Here is a 17,213-nt window from a genome sequence, read left to right as displayed (position 1 = left end):
TTGATCTACATATTCTAAAACCCCAACACACCAAATTTGGGGTGAACCCGTCGTGGTTTGACCATTCATCCACTCATATCAATTTTAACGATTTCGAATGAATAGAACTTTTTACATTGCTCGACGGAGGGTCAAACCACGATGGGTTCACCTCAAATTTGGTGTGTTGGGGTTTTAGAATATGTAGATCAAGTTCAACGGAGCGGATCATCCACAATGTAGCTCAATCAAGTGATCATCAATGACTAAGAAACTTAGTGGACGTCCACTTAAGTTGACATAAGTTTTCTCTCTCTCTCTCTCTCTCTCTCTATATATAGAGAGAGAGAGATTAATGGGTATCCTTGTCATAGGAGGGGATTTCCTCCTTGACGCCTCTAAAATCACATGATTGAGCGACATTGTGGATGATCCGCTCTGTTGAACTTGATCTACATATTCTAAAACCCCAACACACCAATTTTGGGGTGAACCCGTCGTCGTTTGACCTTTCATCCACTCGTATCAATTTTAACGGTTTTGAATGAATAGAACTTTTCACATGGCTCGATGGAGGGTCAAACGGCGACGGATTCACCTCAAACTTGGTGTGTTGGGGTTTTAGAATATGTAGATCAAGTTTAACGGAGCGGATCATCCATAATGTCGCTCAATCATATGATTTTAGAGGCGTCAAGGAGGAAATCCACTCCTATGACAAGGATACCCATTAATCTCTCTCTCTATATACACACACACACACACACACACACACACACACACACACACACTGATATGGATATGAGTTTGTCTTCCCAAGGCGTCTCCATATTTGTATCCGTGATTAGTAAGCAGATTCAGGTATGGTAAGTATCATATGTGAGTTGTATCCAACCCATCTGCATACCTATTTGGACCAAAATGTAACTTATCCAAAATAAAAGGACACAAAAACTCAATGAGATCCTAATTTAACATAAACCAAAAGTTAAAAGATTATATTATTCACTATGGCACCCAAAGTTTATCAATTTTTTCACTTTGCTACACCAAAGTATTCTCATGAATTGCTCTCATTCCTATTTTACAATAGAAAAGATAAATCACAATCACATATCAAACAACCAATATCTAGAATTAAAGCAATGATCTCTTCTTCTTCTTCTTTTTTTAATATCAAAGTGAATTAAAGCTGAAGTTAAAACAAAAAAAATAGTGCTTACCCAAAAATTAAAAAAAAAAAAAAATCAGAAAATACTTGAAATTTGGGCTACACAAGTTTGGCAGCCCACAGGCCTGTTATCGATCTCTTCCTCGCTCGAAAACCTCTCAAATCCTAGAAACCTAGAGAGCGCTCGCTCTCTGACGAGCGAAGTCGCCATGCTCTCCTCCCTCCGCTCAATCCGCAAACTCTCCTCTTCGATTCGCCCTCTCCTTCACAATCATCATCCACTTTCTCTCTCCTCCAACAATCCCCTCCTCCGTAAATCTCTTCCCATTCTCCAGACCCACCAACATTTTCCCCTCTTCTCCTCTTCCTCCTCCTCCTCCTCTATCACACCATCATCATCCATCAATGGAGACGATGCCAGCACTGCCGCTAACTCAGCCGCCGCCGTTCCAATTCTACAAGAGGACAGCGAGCGGCCCATTGTTAGTTCCAGGCATACCGACGCCTATGCCGCCATTGAGCTCGCTTTGGATTCTGTTGTCAAGATCTTTACCGTCTCCAGCAGCCCCAACTACTTCCTCCCTTGGCAGAACAAATCTCAGAGGGACAGCATGGGTTCTGGTATTTCCAATTAATTCCATTCAAAATCTTAGCTTGCTATCGGAGTTTTGTTTATTGGAATGGGTTTTAGTAAATTTGATAGAGACCCACATGTCCTCTGAGGATCATTACTTCAAAGCTCCCTCCTTTTAATAAATTATTTGAAGGGAAAGCAATGGCTTTCGAATTAGCGGAACGGGTTTTTAGTAAATTCTAATAGAGACCCATACGATCTTTGAACAGCATTAATTCAAAAGATTCTCCTTTTAGTAAATATTTGAAGGGAGGCCAATGGATTTCAAATTATCAGAATGGTTTTTGTAAATTTAGTAGAGTACTATGTTCTGTGAGCAGCATTACTTCAGAACTCTCCTTTCAATAAGTATTTGAAGGGCTATCAAACCCTCTGGTTTTCTTCCTTTTATTTAGTAATTTCTTTAAAGTTTTTAACTTCTTCTCTCGTGTTTACAGTTTTTTTTTATTATATTGCTTTCTTCTGAAGTTTGTCATTTATAAAACTTATTGGTCTTAAAAGTATGATTTATTTTCCTATAGGTTTTGTGCTTAGTGGAAGGCGGATTTTAACAAATGCTCACGTTGTTGCTGATCATACCTTTGTTCTTGTTAGAAAGCATGGCTCGCCTACCAAGTACAGAGCACAGGTTCAAGCTGTTGGGCACGAATGTGACTTAGCTCTTCTTACGGTTGAAAATGAAGAATTTTGGGAAGGGATGACCTTTTTGGAGCTTGGTGATATTCCATTCTTACAGGAAGCTGTTGCTGTTGTTGGGTACCCTCAAGGTATGAATTCTTGTGATTTTTGAGTGGATGATATGTACTTCTTCTCTTGTACACTACTATGATTTCTTTTAAGTGAATCAAGGTGAATTAACAGGCATGTGAGTCCTTGACATCAAAAAATTTTCTTGCATAAGTGTTTGCTTTTTCTATTTTGAATTCTGTTATTCTTTACATTATTAATTGTTGTTCTTGTTGTTTTAATTTAGTTCTCACTTAGTAAATATTTGGAAAGAATTTGATAACAAAATTTACAAATTCTTGTGATGGATTTAATGAAAGAAAGTTTGCATACATCATTTTCTTGATTGCAAGTCGTAAGGTTAACCTTTATAAATAAACAAGTTTTTAAAGACATTTTTCAGAAATATCTTTTAAAAATTGATGCGTCAGATGATTATAATTCTGACAATTAAATTTATTGGTCTGAATCGTGATGGACTTTGGGTTAAATAAAAAGTTGGAAAGAGAGAGTATCTTGATAGGTGGCTTTGACAGAGTAATCATAATTTCTTAACATCACATGTATACTTATCTTGTAGAAAAATCCTTTCTTTCGGCCTTTCAGCTTTCGGTTGGGTATTGGTGACATGGATGACAAAGATGTATGCATATGAGGTATTATTAACAAGAAAACATTTGAAGGGTCAGAGTATGATGTAATTTCTACATGCTTCTGTGTAGTAAACTGTAATTTGATAATCAAAATATATGTATATCATACTGTGAGTTATTTCAACAGTAAAATATGTAAATATTCTTAAAATATTATTAGGTAGATTACAAATCTGCCTCAAAATTAGGGATGAAGTTTCTGGAAGTTGACCGACACGGGTCTTGGAGAGCTTTCACTATGTAAAGGGAAACCAACCATGTTTCCACGAGAAGTGCAATAGGCAGAATGATTGAGATCATACATTCTGATTGGGCAATAGTTATTTACAATCTGTTGAAAGCGCCATGAAATGCCCGGAGAGTTGCCTGTAGACTTTGGTACTGAATGACAGTTGCATGCAGTATATAGGGTGGTTGTCTCTGTATTACATTTTTTAAAAATTAAAATATGTTTTGGTTGTGAAAATTCATTTTCAGATTCCTGTAAGCATGAAAGTTTAGAAGAACCTGCGTATCTGTAGGTGAATAGTAATTGCAAGATGGAGATACAGTTGGATCTTTTTTTTTTCCATGGGAGGTATGCAAGTAGTCTCATCCCTTGGTGGTGTAAAAATCTGTATGTGTTATGTTTCCACACTCCAGGCAGTACAACTTATGCAACTAATGGCTACTCATAGCACAAAAAAAGAGGGCATGGAAACAAATATATGGAGTCAATATTATTATTATGTCTAACATGAGACTTATAACAGAAGACTTGGGTCCATTGATAAAAAGATGGATCAGCATTTGTTGATGTAAGATGCATTGCGACATGGGTGTTACTCTTTGGAGTCAATGGTTTTGGATGAATAAGCTAGAGACCAATGTTTTAAAAAGCCCCCGCCTAAGCATTGGGGGTGCCAAGGCCGCCTAGGCTCCGCATGCCTAGGTCTTGAGAGCGCCTAGGGAAGTGGATACCGTTTACGTGAACTACGCCTCTAGGTCTTGGTCGTGATTTCCTCCGTTAATGCCTCCAGATCCTCTAACCTCCTTCAAACTCCTCTGGCCTCCTCCACAGACTACAAACATCTCCTCCGACCTTCAGCAAAACCTACCCCACCACCACTTAAACAGAAAAAAAATCCTCCTAGGCCTAGCGCAAAGTTTGGCACCTAGTGGTACCTTGCGCTGTCGATAACATTAGCGTCGCCAGTTTGGCACCTAGTGGTGCTTAGCGCTTTGGATGACATTGATTGTAATTAAAAAAAGGGAAAACAACTAGTCCCTGCCTGGGCTCTAAGCCGGGGTCCGACGCCTAGGCCACTTAGCGCTTTCTGTAACATTGCTAGAGACACATGGTGTTCATTGAAGTTTTGCTCTATCGTGGATTGAGTAGACAGCTGTATATTTCCTCTAGTCATTTCATCTGTACAGTGCTCACAATAGTGTATTAGATGCTCATTGTAACATCCTGACTGTTGTTTGATGTGGTCACATATGGCATGTGACAGCACACGTACGTATACACCTCATAAACCTATACTGATAATTGGCATTATATAAGTGTTATGTTTGATATCAGTGTGTAGTTAGTCAATCACTTCCGTATTGCTTAATCCAATTCATAGTGTCTTGGACTCAGGTATTTTGGATTCCATTATGTGGATAAATTGTCTGTTCCTGGAAAGCTAGGTACGACCACTATTTTTCGGGAGAAATATGGAAATTCCATATTAAAAAGTTAAATGTTATAGGATGCAGCACTGAACATAGAAAACCGCTTTAAGAAATAAATTTTAAATGATTACATTAACAACTATGAAAAAGAAAACTATTTCTTTTAGTTACCAGGTTCTCAAATAAGTAAAATCAAAATAAGAGTTAATATGACAAAATTACTAGGAAAATAAAATAAACACATCTTGACTGGAAAAAAAATAAGTAAAATGGATGCCATAATTTTTTTTTTCTGGGAAGTTTGGTGACATTAATGAGTAGAAAACGCAGTTTAAGAGGAGGAAAGGAAGGGGGTTAAGTAGAATGAGGAAATAGAAGGTTAAGGAATAGATATTGTAGCCTTTGAGTTAAACAGGAAGGATATCAGATAAAAATCCAGACTCAATAGTGCTGCATATTCAATTTGTGCCGACATATTTATTCATATGGTCTCTGCTACCCTTCTTTAGCCTCTTAGAGAGTGCAGGTTTGCAAAATGTGATTTTCTGCTGAATATGCATTTGCAACCATATAGACACTTGTTTTGGACATTGAAAGGAACTATTATAGGCTTTGTAAGTAAGGCATTGAGATTGTAGTTGTGGAATAGTTATGGCTTTCTCTTTGTTTCGTCATTCTCTTTGAATATTGGTAAACTTCCTCTTCTTTGTGCTTGTATCTAAACCTTGACCAACAGAAATTTATTTCCTATTATGGATGAAAGAAACACTCAGCTGCTATATTGTCGCAAATTGTGTGCTTTCATATTTATCTTTACTGTCTCTTGAAAGTTTATCTTGTATATCCTCGAGGGAATAAGTTTTTCCATTTAATTTCTTCTTATTAGAGCAATTTTTATATTTTTGTTCATGATACTATGATACTCCAATTTTAGTGAAGAATAGTCAGATTAGTTATAAAACCTTATATGTATTGTAACACTTCAGTGAATAGTCTCAAAATGACTTTTAGGGTTTAGGTTGGAGCTTTGGATAAATAAATTGACCATTAATTCACTTTAGATGAGCTATTTTATTTCCTATTGTATTAATTTATTTTTACCAATTGTCCCAAAAATTCACAAAAAGATGGTTATGACTGTAGATGATAATAGGAAAATAAAATTACTTGCTGTCATTTATGTTTATGTAGATATTCGAATCACCTCTTTCCAGTGGTTACTCCTTTTATTTTCTCCTTTTGTCATGGTGGTGGAGACGGCTTGGAAGTGTAAGGGCATGTTTCTTTTTTTCTTTTGTGTGGTTGGTGGGAGGGCGGTGGGTGTGGTGTAGATGATTTTAATGTTTTAATGGAATTATGTGTGAGTTAACTTGGAATATTGAAGCCATTTTCTATCTAATCCGGTAATGTTAGCATCTAGCACCTTACAACTAAGTCCTTTTCCGAACTTTTAGTTATCATCTTGGTTATTTCATTATTATAACATCTGATTGATCCTATCATTTTGTTTGAAGATGCCAGTCTGGCATCTTTGCATATCTCTTGTCATTGTGACTTTTGTCTTGAAACCATCCCACAAATTTTCAAGTTTCTTTTAGTATGTTTGAAATTTTCTTTTTAGTATCAAGAAATCTTGTACAAAATAGGAATAGTATGAGGACAATGATTTGTACCAAAAAGATATATATGAATTGATTAAATTAGCTTATATGTGTGGGTAATGAAGTTCTCTTTTGTGATAGGTGGGGACAATATTTCAGTTACTACTGGCGTAGTCTCCCGGGTTGAGCCAACTCAGTATGTTCATGGTGCTAGCCAGTTAATGGCAATTCAGATAGATGCTGCTATCAATCCTGGGAACAGTGGAGGGCCTGCAATCATGGGTGACAAGGTAGCTGGAGTAGCATTTCAGAACTTATCAGGTGCGGAAAATATTGGGTAAGTAAAACATTGAGCACTCACTGGGTTTACATCAGTGTTTTTGCATCATAGCACATATTGGTTTATTGCTGGTTATTCCATCTAAATTTCTATGTAGTGCGTGCAGTAGTACTGATTAAGTGTAAGAGTTTTATCAATTCTCGACCAAAAGGCAACTGTATCGAAACATAAGACTAATGATGCATTCCTAAACCAAGAATAAATCTGCAAGTGTCACGTCTCAAACCAACAACCATATTAATCAGCTGGAAACTTAAGGTAATGACGGCCGTTAATAAGGGAAACTTGCGAAGGCCTACTCTAAAATAAACATATATTTTCATATTATTTATTTATACACCTATTTTTCTAGTCATATTCATAACATATATACATAATCAAATTTACATTGTTTACTCCAAAAGCTCCTTAGCTTGTATTAAAAGTTTTACTCAAACATACCAATTACAGAACTGTTTTGGGTGAGATCACTTTTAACCAGTATACTGGCTGACTAGGGTAGGTTGCACCTGTCAACTTGGTTTATGTTCTCTCGGCACGTGTCCCTTGGTACCCTAATTTGAAATGTTTATGTTTGGGCAAGCTTTTCAAGTGTTCACTAAATGACATGTTTAGTAATTATAAAATAAAAACTACGCATATAGTAATATAAATTATTGATATTTAGAGTATCGTGTTTGCTAATTTTATCCGAATAAAGATTTAATAATAAATTTGCAATAACTTTCAGCTTATGCACTTCGCACATAAAATAAAAAAATGTCACACCCTATCTTGACAACTAGACTGTCTACAATGGTGATTTGCCTACCATGATGCTCTGCCTTTTTATGTCACATCTCAACCAAACTACCTATATTGATAATTTGTTTGGTGTAGACTGCCGACGACAGGGATCAACTTATCTCCTAATCTCTCAACCAGACTGCCTTCTACAATCTATTTGGTCTGACTGCCTACAACAGTGATCTGCCCATTGTAACTCTTGATAAGTCTAGGGCTTGCTTAATTTCTAGGTGTAGATCATTAAACCAGCTGCAACATGTGTCATCCGTCAATATGCTTCAACTAGCATTTTAAAATCCACAAGTCATGTATAGCCTACAAAATCAAATGTTCAAACATGCAGATTAATGATTGTCAACTTATGTGTAGGACGACAACGAAGTATCTCGAATCACATCTTTGATATAGAAATTCATGTTTGTCTAGTTAATAGAAGATATATGGCATTCTTGTGAGAGAAATGAGTAAATCATAAATTTGAAAACATACATGCAAATCCACGTATAATTTTTTTGCTCTTCCAAGTTCGTTGCATATATTCTCGAGCTATAGTAGACTTTCCTAGTAGAAACACATAAATATCAACTCCCAACCCAATTCATAAAAGTATATCTATACAACAAGTCATTACGCCCTACTAGACTTTCCAACACATCACGAGATTATTCTCATTCTTTTAGATCCTCCTGACATTTCTCTTCATTTAAATTGTTTTTGGTGGAAGGTTGAAAGGCCTTTGGGAAATCACATTGTGTATCCTATGAATCTGAAAAGTAGTATAACTGCCGAATAGTGGGTATCATCGGCCATGCATCTCATGACTAGATCAGCAAAGAGCTGTTGGTGCTGCAGTTTTAATATCTGTGCACTATCTATCTTTCTTCTAATGTACTCATAGTGTTATGCACCCACCAACCAAACTCAAAATGAAAATTTCTCCAAGGAACACAATTCAACTCAGATGCACATGACCCGTTTTTGTTTAATGAATGTAGATACACATGTAACCATACCAGACTTTCCAACACATGATGAGATTATTCTCATCCTTTTAAATCCTCCCAGCATTTCTCTTTATTTAAATTGTTTCTGGTGGAAGTTTGAAAGGCCTTTGGGAAATCACATTGTGCATCCTATGAATCTGAAAAGTAATATAAATGCCAAATAGTGGGTATTATCAGCCATGCATCTCATGTCTAGACCGGCAAAGAGCTGTTGGTGCTGCAGTTTTAATATCTGTGCACTATCTGTCTTTGTTCTAATATATTCAAAGCGTTATGCACCCACCACCAAACTCAAAATGAAAATTTCTCCAAGGAACACATTTTAACTTAGAAGCACATGACCTGTTTTTGTTTAATGAATGTAGATATACATGGCAATACCAATATGGCATACATGTTTCTTCTTTCATTTTATTTTCTACAGTCGGCTTTTGAGAGCAACTCTAAATGATTAGATTGGCAGAAGATTGGCAAAATTCGGTGAATGCAATGCCATCCTGCTTATGAGCTACAGGCAGATGGTATTCTTTCCTTGATAAGTTGGAAGCCTCTTAGGGAATACTTATTTTATGCTTTGCAAGATTTTGGTATCTTGAGAACTTCTCGAGAGTTATCCTTGTGTAAAAGAGAGCTTATGTGAAGTGGTAGATGATAAAAAAAAATCCATGAAGAATTGCACTCCTGAGTCCTCTTCGTGGCATGAAGCAAGAATTCCGTTTATAAGTCCATTTTTATATTGATGGATAGCCATTCTCACTTGGTGTAAATATTCTGCAGATAAGCGCTTACAAACATTATGATACTTTCATATGCTATATGGATGTTATTTTTGGATGTATATTTTAGAACTTTATTTCGTCTACTCTCCATGAATATCATATATATTGGTAATGATGAGATGAATATATACTTTTCCGATTAATAAATAAGTTACAATATTTTTTCTCACACCTTAGATACTACAATTTCATTATACATTTTTCTGAGTTACTGTGACCTGTCTGAGCTTCATAAATTCAGTTCCAACGACAGATAATAGCTTATGATGTGTCGCTTCTGCCTTACGTTTATAACTGATTTAACAGCTAGAGGGGTATTAATATCATATGAAAATTTATTAACAATGTAACTTTCAAATGCTGCAAAAAAAAAAAAAACAAGGTCATTAACTGCTTTCATCATATTGGTCACTATGTCTTATTTTCTGTAGATATAACATACTGGTCCCTTTATTCATCACATTCTCACGATGTACTTATTTTTGTAGATATATTATACCAGTGCCAGTAATAAAACATTTTATTTCTGGAGTTGAAGAGAAGGGAAAGTATGTTGGTTTCTGTTCTCTTGGTTTGTCATGCCAGGCTACTGAAAATGTTCAATTGAGAGAACACTTTGGAATGCATCCAGACATGACTGGTGTTCTTGTAACCAAAATCAACCCTCTTTCAGATGCTCACAAGGTGCTGAGAAAAGATGACATTGTTCTTGGAACAGGTTAGTCAATTAAGCCTCTCTTCTTTATTCTGAATTTAAATCTCTCTTAAAATGCTTTTCTGGAAAAGTCCGTTACTTGTGTATTGTCATTTAAGAATTGACCATTGTTTTATTGCAGTTCCTTTCCGAAACAGAGAGAGGATAACATTTGATCATTTGGTATCTATGAAAAAACCCGGAGAAACAGCTCTCGTCAGAGTATTGAGAGATGGTGTAGAGCATGAATTTCAAATCACTCTTCAGCCAGTGAGTTGTGATTATTCTTTTCTCCCCCCTCTTAATTAAGTTTATTTAGATAGCTATAGTAACATATTAAGATAGCTGAGTCTAATTTATTTAGTTACTCATTTCTATCTGTAGCTCATGCAATTATTTTTATGTTTGTGATCCTTTTTGCAGTAACATGTACATTCTTTTAATCATGCAGTTACAACCTTTGGTTCCAGTTCATCAATTTGACAAAGTACCAAGCTACTATATCTTTGCTGGTCTTGTTTTTATTCCCCTGACTCAGCCCTACCTTCATGAGTATGGAGAAGATTGGTATAACACTTGCCCTCGTCGACTGTGTGAAAAGGCATTGCGGGAGTTACCGCAAAAAGCTGGGCAACAGATTGTTATTCTTTCTCAGGTATGTTTCTTTAAGCTCCTCTCCCTATTTACATACCTTTGACAATCTTATGCTTTTAGTTTCTCAAGATTTTTCTATCATCAATATCAGGTCTCAAGACTCCCTCTTTTTCCCTCTTTTTGATTCACACAATTGACTAGAAGCTTGAGTTGTGAGAATGCATAAAAAAATCTGTAGACTATACAACCATACGTGTCATCTGAAGCCTCTTGATAACCAGGAGCCATTAAACACTTTTTTGGCAACTAGAATGGAAAGTGTATGTGCTAAAATTCTGACATCCCTTTGGATATTATTTCTTAATTATATAATGGAAAACTTGATTAGGGTTGGACCGGTTGGTATTTGCTGAGAACCGCTACATCTAGATAATACATTGTACCTAACACAACAGCATCTTGATTACTGTAAGTAAACCGTCCCCTTTAGTTATTCTTTCTTGCTAATTGATTTATCTTCTTCATATCAAAAGAAATAATCTGAAAGGAACAAGGCTAGCATGACCACTTAGGAGGTATTTAACAAGTATATTCAAGGACCTTTGATGGGGATCAATATTAGGATAGTTTAGATTTAAATTTTAAATTACTTGAATTTGAAGATTGATGTATTGTTCGATTAGAATTATACTTTTAGGTTAGATTTAAATTTTAAATTACTTGAATTTGAAGATTGATTTATTGCTTAGTTAGAATTATACTTTTAGGTTAGAGTTGTTTTTGGTTGAGCTGTAGTGAGATTATAAGTTTATATGTATTTGAATTTTACTAGAGATAGGATCTCACACCCTATATATATGGGTTATGATTCTCATTGTAATTAGAGAGTATGAGAGTTGATTTCAATAAAAAACTTATAATTTTGAGAAGATCTTATAGAGTGATTCTTCATATATTTTGAGTTATTTTTTAAATTAGGTGTTGAGAGTGAATCCAGCTGATTCTATTGAATTTAGAGCTATTTTTCATTTGATCAAATTTCATCCATCCATTTCAACTCAAAATAAACCTCAAAACAAACTCATTCTCACAATAAAAAAGATTGATGATGTTATCCTCTCACACTCCCAGTTCATCTTCACGCGAGCAAAATGAAGTTAGCATCTGTGTCGCGAGCCAAAATACAAACACGACATCCAGTTCACCTTGCTCGCGTAGACAAAACCTGAAGAAATCCTCTCCTCCCTCCACTCTCATCCTTATGAAAGTGTCTGACAAATCAGCACCCGCATCCTCTTCATAGCCGTCCAACCTTGACATCAACTCTAGAGCCCGTTAACGTCCAAGCTCCTTCAAGATCACCACCCCTATTTGAATCATCTACAATTTCGAGCAATCTTCAAAATGAGACCAGAACTATGTTTGAACCTTAGTTCATGTAGTTAATTAAGATTTTGAATATGCGGTTTGTGTTTGGTGAGGATTCGAAACTCGAAATCTTTTGTATGGTTTAATTCATAGGTATTTAACATGAAATTTAACCATTCTATTTAGCATTGGTACTAGAGTGACCAATTTTAGTTACGGGGATGACCAAATTAGACACCTCAATTAGGAGGTTAATCAACACTGGGGACGAATATATCCAACCACTTTAGGATGGAAATTGATAGGGTACAATACTTAGAGACATACATAGAGGGAGAAACCAACACTATAGAGTAGAGTATACACCTCTTAGTGGATATGACAGTAGAAATATGATGATAGGAGATATAATGATATAAGGTATGATGATATGATCATAGGAGACACAAGGAAAGGTATTTAGATGATGCTAAACTAAAGAAATATGATAGAAGATATTTGTTTGATATGGAATACCATATTGATTGTTATGATATGTCTGAATCTTGAATGGTAGGTCAACCAAGATGAAACTATTCAACCTTGCTAAAACTTACTTGACTTTGTAGAGATGTAGTTAAGAGTGTTCAAGGCAAATTGCCTTTATAATTATGAGAAGAGATAAAATAAAATTGGAGAAGTATTTGCCCATTTTCGATGTGACTCAACTTTTGGACCGGCTAAGCATCACACATCAATGAAACTTGTCTTAATGGTCCGTTGTAAGGTGAAAGAAGCCCTATCTTTACTGCTTATATGTTTCGTACAGATCTTAGGCAAATATTAGGAAGGGGATGATCCCAAGTACCATTAATTTGCTGGAGCATGCTTATCAGATCACTCATTTTGAGCATTATCTTTTCACCTCTAGCTCTAGGAAGTTCCGTCCCAAATCGGAAAGTCATAAAAGAAGTTAGTTGACAATAAGATTAAAGTTGATAATAAGACTAATCCAACCTAAGGAAAATTAGTTCCATAAAGTTTACAGTCCATTAGGTATTTTAATTGTCAAGGTTTAGGATATTTTACCTATCAATGTCCCTAGTAAGAGCTTATGACTAGGCATAAAAGACCGAGTTATGGAAGAAAATGACCTAGAAGAAAATTTTGAACCCCCAATTGGAGCTAGCAAAGCTGAAGAAAATTTACAGTACACTTTAGCTACCGCTTTAGGACTTACGCATGCGATGATACCCATGAGCAAGAGACCTAATAATAAACCATAATAGTCCCATGAGCTGCTTAAAGTTTTTTGTAAATTTACTAGTTTAGAGTTTGAGAATATGTAATCTAAATTGACACGGTGTATGAAGTACTCAAAACTAGCCAAATAGGACTTCGAAAGATTTGACACTATCTTCAAGATAGATCTTCAGAATTGAGTGTGCTTGCGCCTATTGATTTCGCTCATATACCTTTAACTCATAGACAGTGATTTTGAACACATTTGCATAAAATGTGTATGATTTTTATGTTAAGACATAGCGAAAATTAGCTAAAAATAATGAAATTATAAATTTGCAGTAGATAACTCTAACCATTTGTTGGAACTTGTAGCTAATGAGTGGGCTTTTAGTTTCAGTTCGTCCTAAGAGATTCCCTCTAAGATTTATGGTGAAACTTCACACTGCAAACAAAGTCTTATCGACTTGCTAGATGGTGGGAACGATAGCTTAACGAATTAGACATTCCAAAAAACATGGCTCTAAACCTAGTATTCAATATGGAGGATCTCGTTTATATCACAAGCTTATGAATTTTGCAAATTTTGATGCCGCCATTGCTATACTACCAATTCACTTGTTTCCATCACTTACCATCTTTCTAGATCAATAAATTCTTGTTGATGTATTTGCGTCGGCTGTTGATGACAACATGCGCTCGTTCAGGAGTGCATACACTAGCTTTAGATGAGATCAAACAACTCGATGCACGGTAATATCATCACTTTGATTTCCAAGCCATGGAGAGTTGATAGGGGGATCAATATCAGGGTAGTTTAGATTTAAAATTTTCAAATTAGTTAAATTTAAAATCTTACTTAACGTTTTATTAGAATTTTAATTGTAGGTTAGAGTTGTTTTTTTTATTTTGAGTTGTAGTAGGATTAGAAGTTTTAAATTTATTTGTATTTAGTAGAGATAAGATTTTACACCCTATTATCTGCATGTGCGTTTGTGCGCCCGTGTAGGGGGGTGCATGCATGCGTGCGCAGGGCAGGTGGGCGGGCGAGCGCTTGCATGCATGTGTGTGAGCGAAGGTGGGTGGGCAGGTGAAATTAGGGAATATGAGATTTAATTTGAATAACAAATTTAGAGTTTAGAAATTGTGGAGTGATTCCTCGTGGGCATGAAACCATTGTTTTCTAGATCAGGTCTTGAGCACGAATCCAACACATTTTAATGAATTTAGAGTTATTTTTCCTCAGATTAATTCTCATCCAACCATCTCAAGTTAAACTTCATATCAACCTTACAATCAAGAAAGATTGTTGACATATCCTTTCGCATGCTAATTGCATCTTAGAGGTGGGGTGTTGGGGGGGGGGGGGAGGGGGTGGGGTTGAACTATCGTGTCTAACGTTTATGAGGAAGAAAAAAGAACAGGAAAACCACTGCCAGTTCATCTACTTTGAGCAGATGAAACCCAAAGAAACTTCCGCCCGCTCTCTCATCCACGTGAGAATGCCCCGACAAACTGGCTCCTGTATTCCCACCACGGCCGTTTGTTCTCGGCATCAACTCCAGAGCCCTTCAAAATGACTTCAACAGACCTTTTGAACGAGACCATTACATCTGCTTGTTACTAGACCATTACATCCGCTAGTTGTCAATCAAGGTTAGGAATTTGAGGTTTGTGTTTTACTTGTGTATCCAAGCTCGAAAAGTCAAAATCTTTTGTATGGTTTAATTCATAATTACTTAATTCATGAAGTCATCGCTCTTTACGGTTCTGCATACTGTGCAGGACTTCTTTCACTGCCTTAGGTCTATTCGAATTTATCTTTATACCATTTTCAACTACTGTAGGCATTTAGGTTTTATTGTCAATTTATAATTTTATTATCTGTAGTTCTGTTTTCATTGTTCTCTAGTGATAATTTTGCGCTTACATCATATTGAGTTATGTAGAATATCTGTGTAGACACCTTATCGATTTTGTACTGTGTCAGACTTCTACCTTTGTACGCATGTCCTTGGAACCAGATCTAAGGTCGGGAATATGCAATGTGGTTTATTGTATCATGAAAACAATACTATTTCATGCAAACAAATTATTTGAAAAGGATTTGGCTTGAAAGCAACTGTTCACTTGCCATTTTCTTGAAAATTTGACTCTTAAGTTTGTTCTTGGAGATGTAAAACCTTTCGTTATCATTGAATTCTAGGTCTTGATGGATGATATCAATGCGGGATATGAGAGATTATCCGAGTTACAGGCAAGTACTCGTACTCCAAATTCCACCTGCAGTCTTAAGTATCTTAATTCCTGCCAGTCATCATCAAATGTTGGCTAAATCTAAAAGCATGTAATGATGGTTTGCAGGTGAAGAAAGTGAACGGCATGGAGGTTGCAAATCTAAAACATTTGTGTGAGCTGGTGGAAGGTTGTAGAGAAGAATGCCTACGATTTGATCTGGACGATGAAAGAGTAGTGGTTTTAAATTATGAAAAGGCCAGAATAGCCACCTCACGAATTCTGAAGCGGCACAGGATACCATGTGCAGTGTCCACCGATCTTCTGGGAGAAGAAGAAACAGACAGAGAGATGAAGGCGGCATGCTCCAATTGACTGTAGAAGCTTTGTTTTTCTATTGTCTTTGTTGTGTTAGATTGATTGATAGGTGTAGTCTACTAATCTTGTCTCATTTACCAACGATAAAAATTTTTTCTCCCCACGTGTGATGACGATCTAAGCATCACTTAGTTCTATTTGTCCTTGTCTCCGTTGAAATTTGATATGAACAATTATTCACTGTATATTTATGACAAGTTTCAATACGCGCACACTTAAATCAAGGTGGTTATGATGGTGCAGGTAGAGGAATTGCATATGGTGCCGAGGAGAAGAAGCCCAAATTTGGGAAAGCTATTTCGTCCTTGGGGAAGCCTCTCGCACAAGTAATTTTCTTCTAACTTTTCTGCCTATGTTTTGGTTTGATTACCGTTGAAAGTTTTAGCTTATGGTGTTTCTTGTGAGTGGTGGTTCACAAAGCAAACCGCTCCGTATGAAGTTAAGTTAATGTAAGCTTTGTGAATCTTCTGTACATGGACCTTCAAGTTCTTATGAACTTCGTAAGCTTACCATCAACTCACGATGCCCTTTAATACAAATCTCAGGCAGACATTAGAACTGATATTTTTTGTACACATTCCTGAACTGTTTGATTAGGTTTCCTAGTTTTTGTTCTAAGTCATCATCAGAAGTGATAAAACCAGCCACTTCCATTTCAATTTTATGTAGCTGAGGTCTACATATTGCATTTTCTGATTTTTCCGATCAATATCAAGCTCAATATTAAGCTGCAACGTAGCTAATTAGTTGTTAAAGAATCTGAACTGTGATGTTGATTTCTGTTGTGTAATTAAACTCGGTCGCAATATTACTTGAATTTGAGCTGATTAATTTGAGGTTTATCCATAAGAAGCAAGATAATATAGCGGAATCTCAATTCCGATATATATTTCTTATTCTTTACATTTTATCGAGGAAATGAATGTGCAAAGGGAAGTCACAGGAAATGAACTTGTCACCTATGAACTTCTTTTGTACAAGATAACGATCATCTTCATTATACTCCTCTGGTTGCAGTGACAGAATTGATCCCTTGGTTGATGAGCTTATTGAGACGACCAAAAAGCAACTTCAAAAGAGATTGAAATTTTTGGTTTGTTGATTTCACTCATTTGTGCCCCACAGGCTCCATGTTATTGAACTGATAAAAATGCTAGGTGATACGCTTGTTAATATATATTTATTATGTTTTTAATTGAACAAAAACCCTTGGTACCCCCTTGGCACATAGACCCTTGTAGTACCGTGATTTAGAGTATATTATCCATGTGGTTTTATTTTGGAAGATAAATCAAACTACTTGGACAATAAGTTTCAAAATCAAACTACATGGATAATAAATTCCAAAGGTCGATAGCACAGGGCTGCAATATTTCCCTTAAAAACCATTG

The 17,213-nt window shown here is 36.0% G+C and overlaps 1 protein-coding gene across 1 annotated transcript; it reads left to right on the top strand.

The window, feature by feature from the left end:
* LOC109837917 (protease Do-like 10, mitochondrial) lies at positions 1,279–16,028 on the top strand. The gene is made up of 8 exons (XM_020406300.1): positions 1,279–1,771; positions 2,306–2,551; positions 6,565–6,760; positions 9,821–10,050; positions 10,169–10,296; positions 10,478–10,681; positions 15,416–15,466; positions 15,574–16,028. Exons 1-8 carry the CDS (start codon positions 1,360–1,362, stop codon positions 15,817–15,819), a joined length of 1,713 nt encoding a protein of 570 aa, XP_020261889.1. The 5' UTR covers positions 1,279–1,359; the 3' UTR covers positions 15,820–16,028.

This window comes from Asparagus officinalis, chromosome 4 (genome assembly GCF_001876935.1).
Source record: "Asparagus officinalis chromosome 4, Aspof.V1, whole genome shotgun sequence".
NCBI classification, from domain to species: Eukaryota; Viridiplantae; Streptophyta; class Magnoliopsida; order Asparagales; family Asparagaceae; genus Asparagus; species Asparagus officinalis.
Note: the sequence above shows the minus strand (reverse complement) of the source record. Positions and strands in the feature narration are given on the sequence as shown.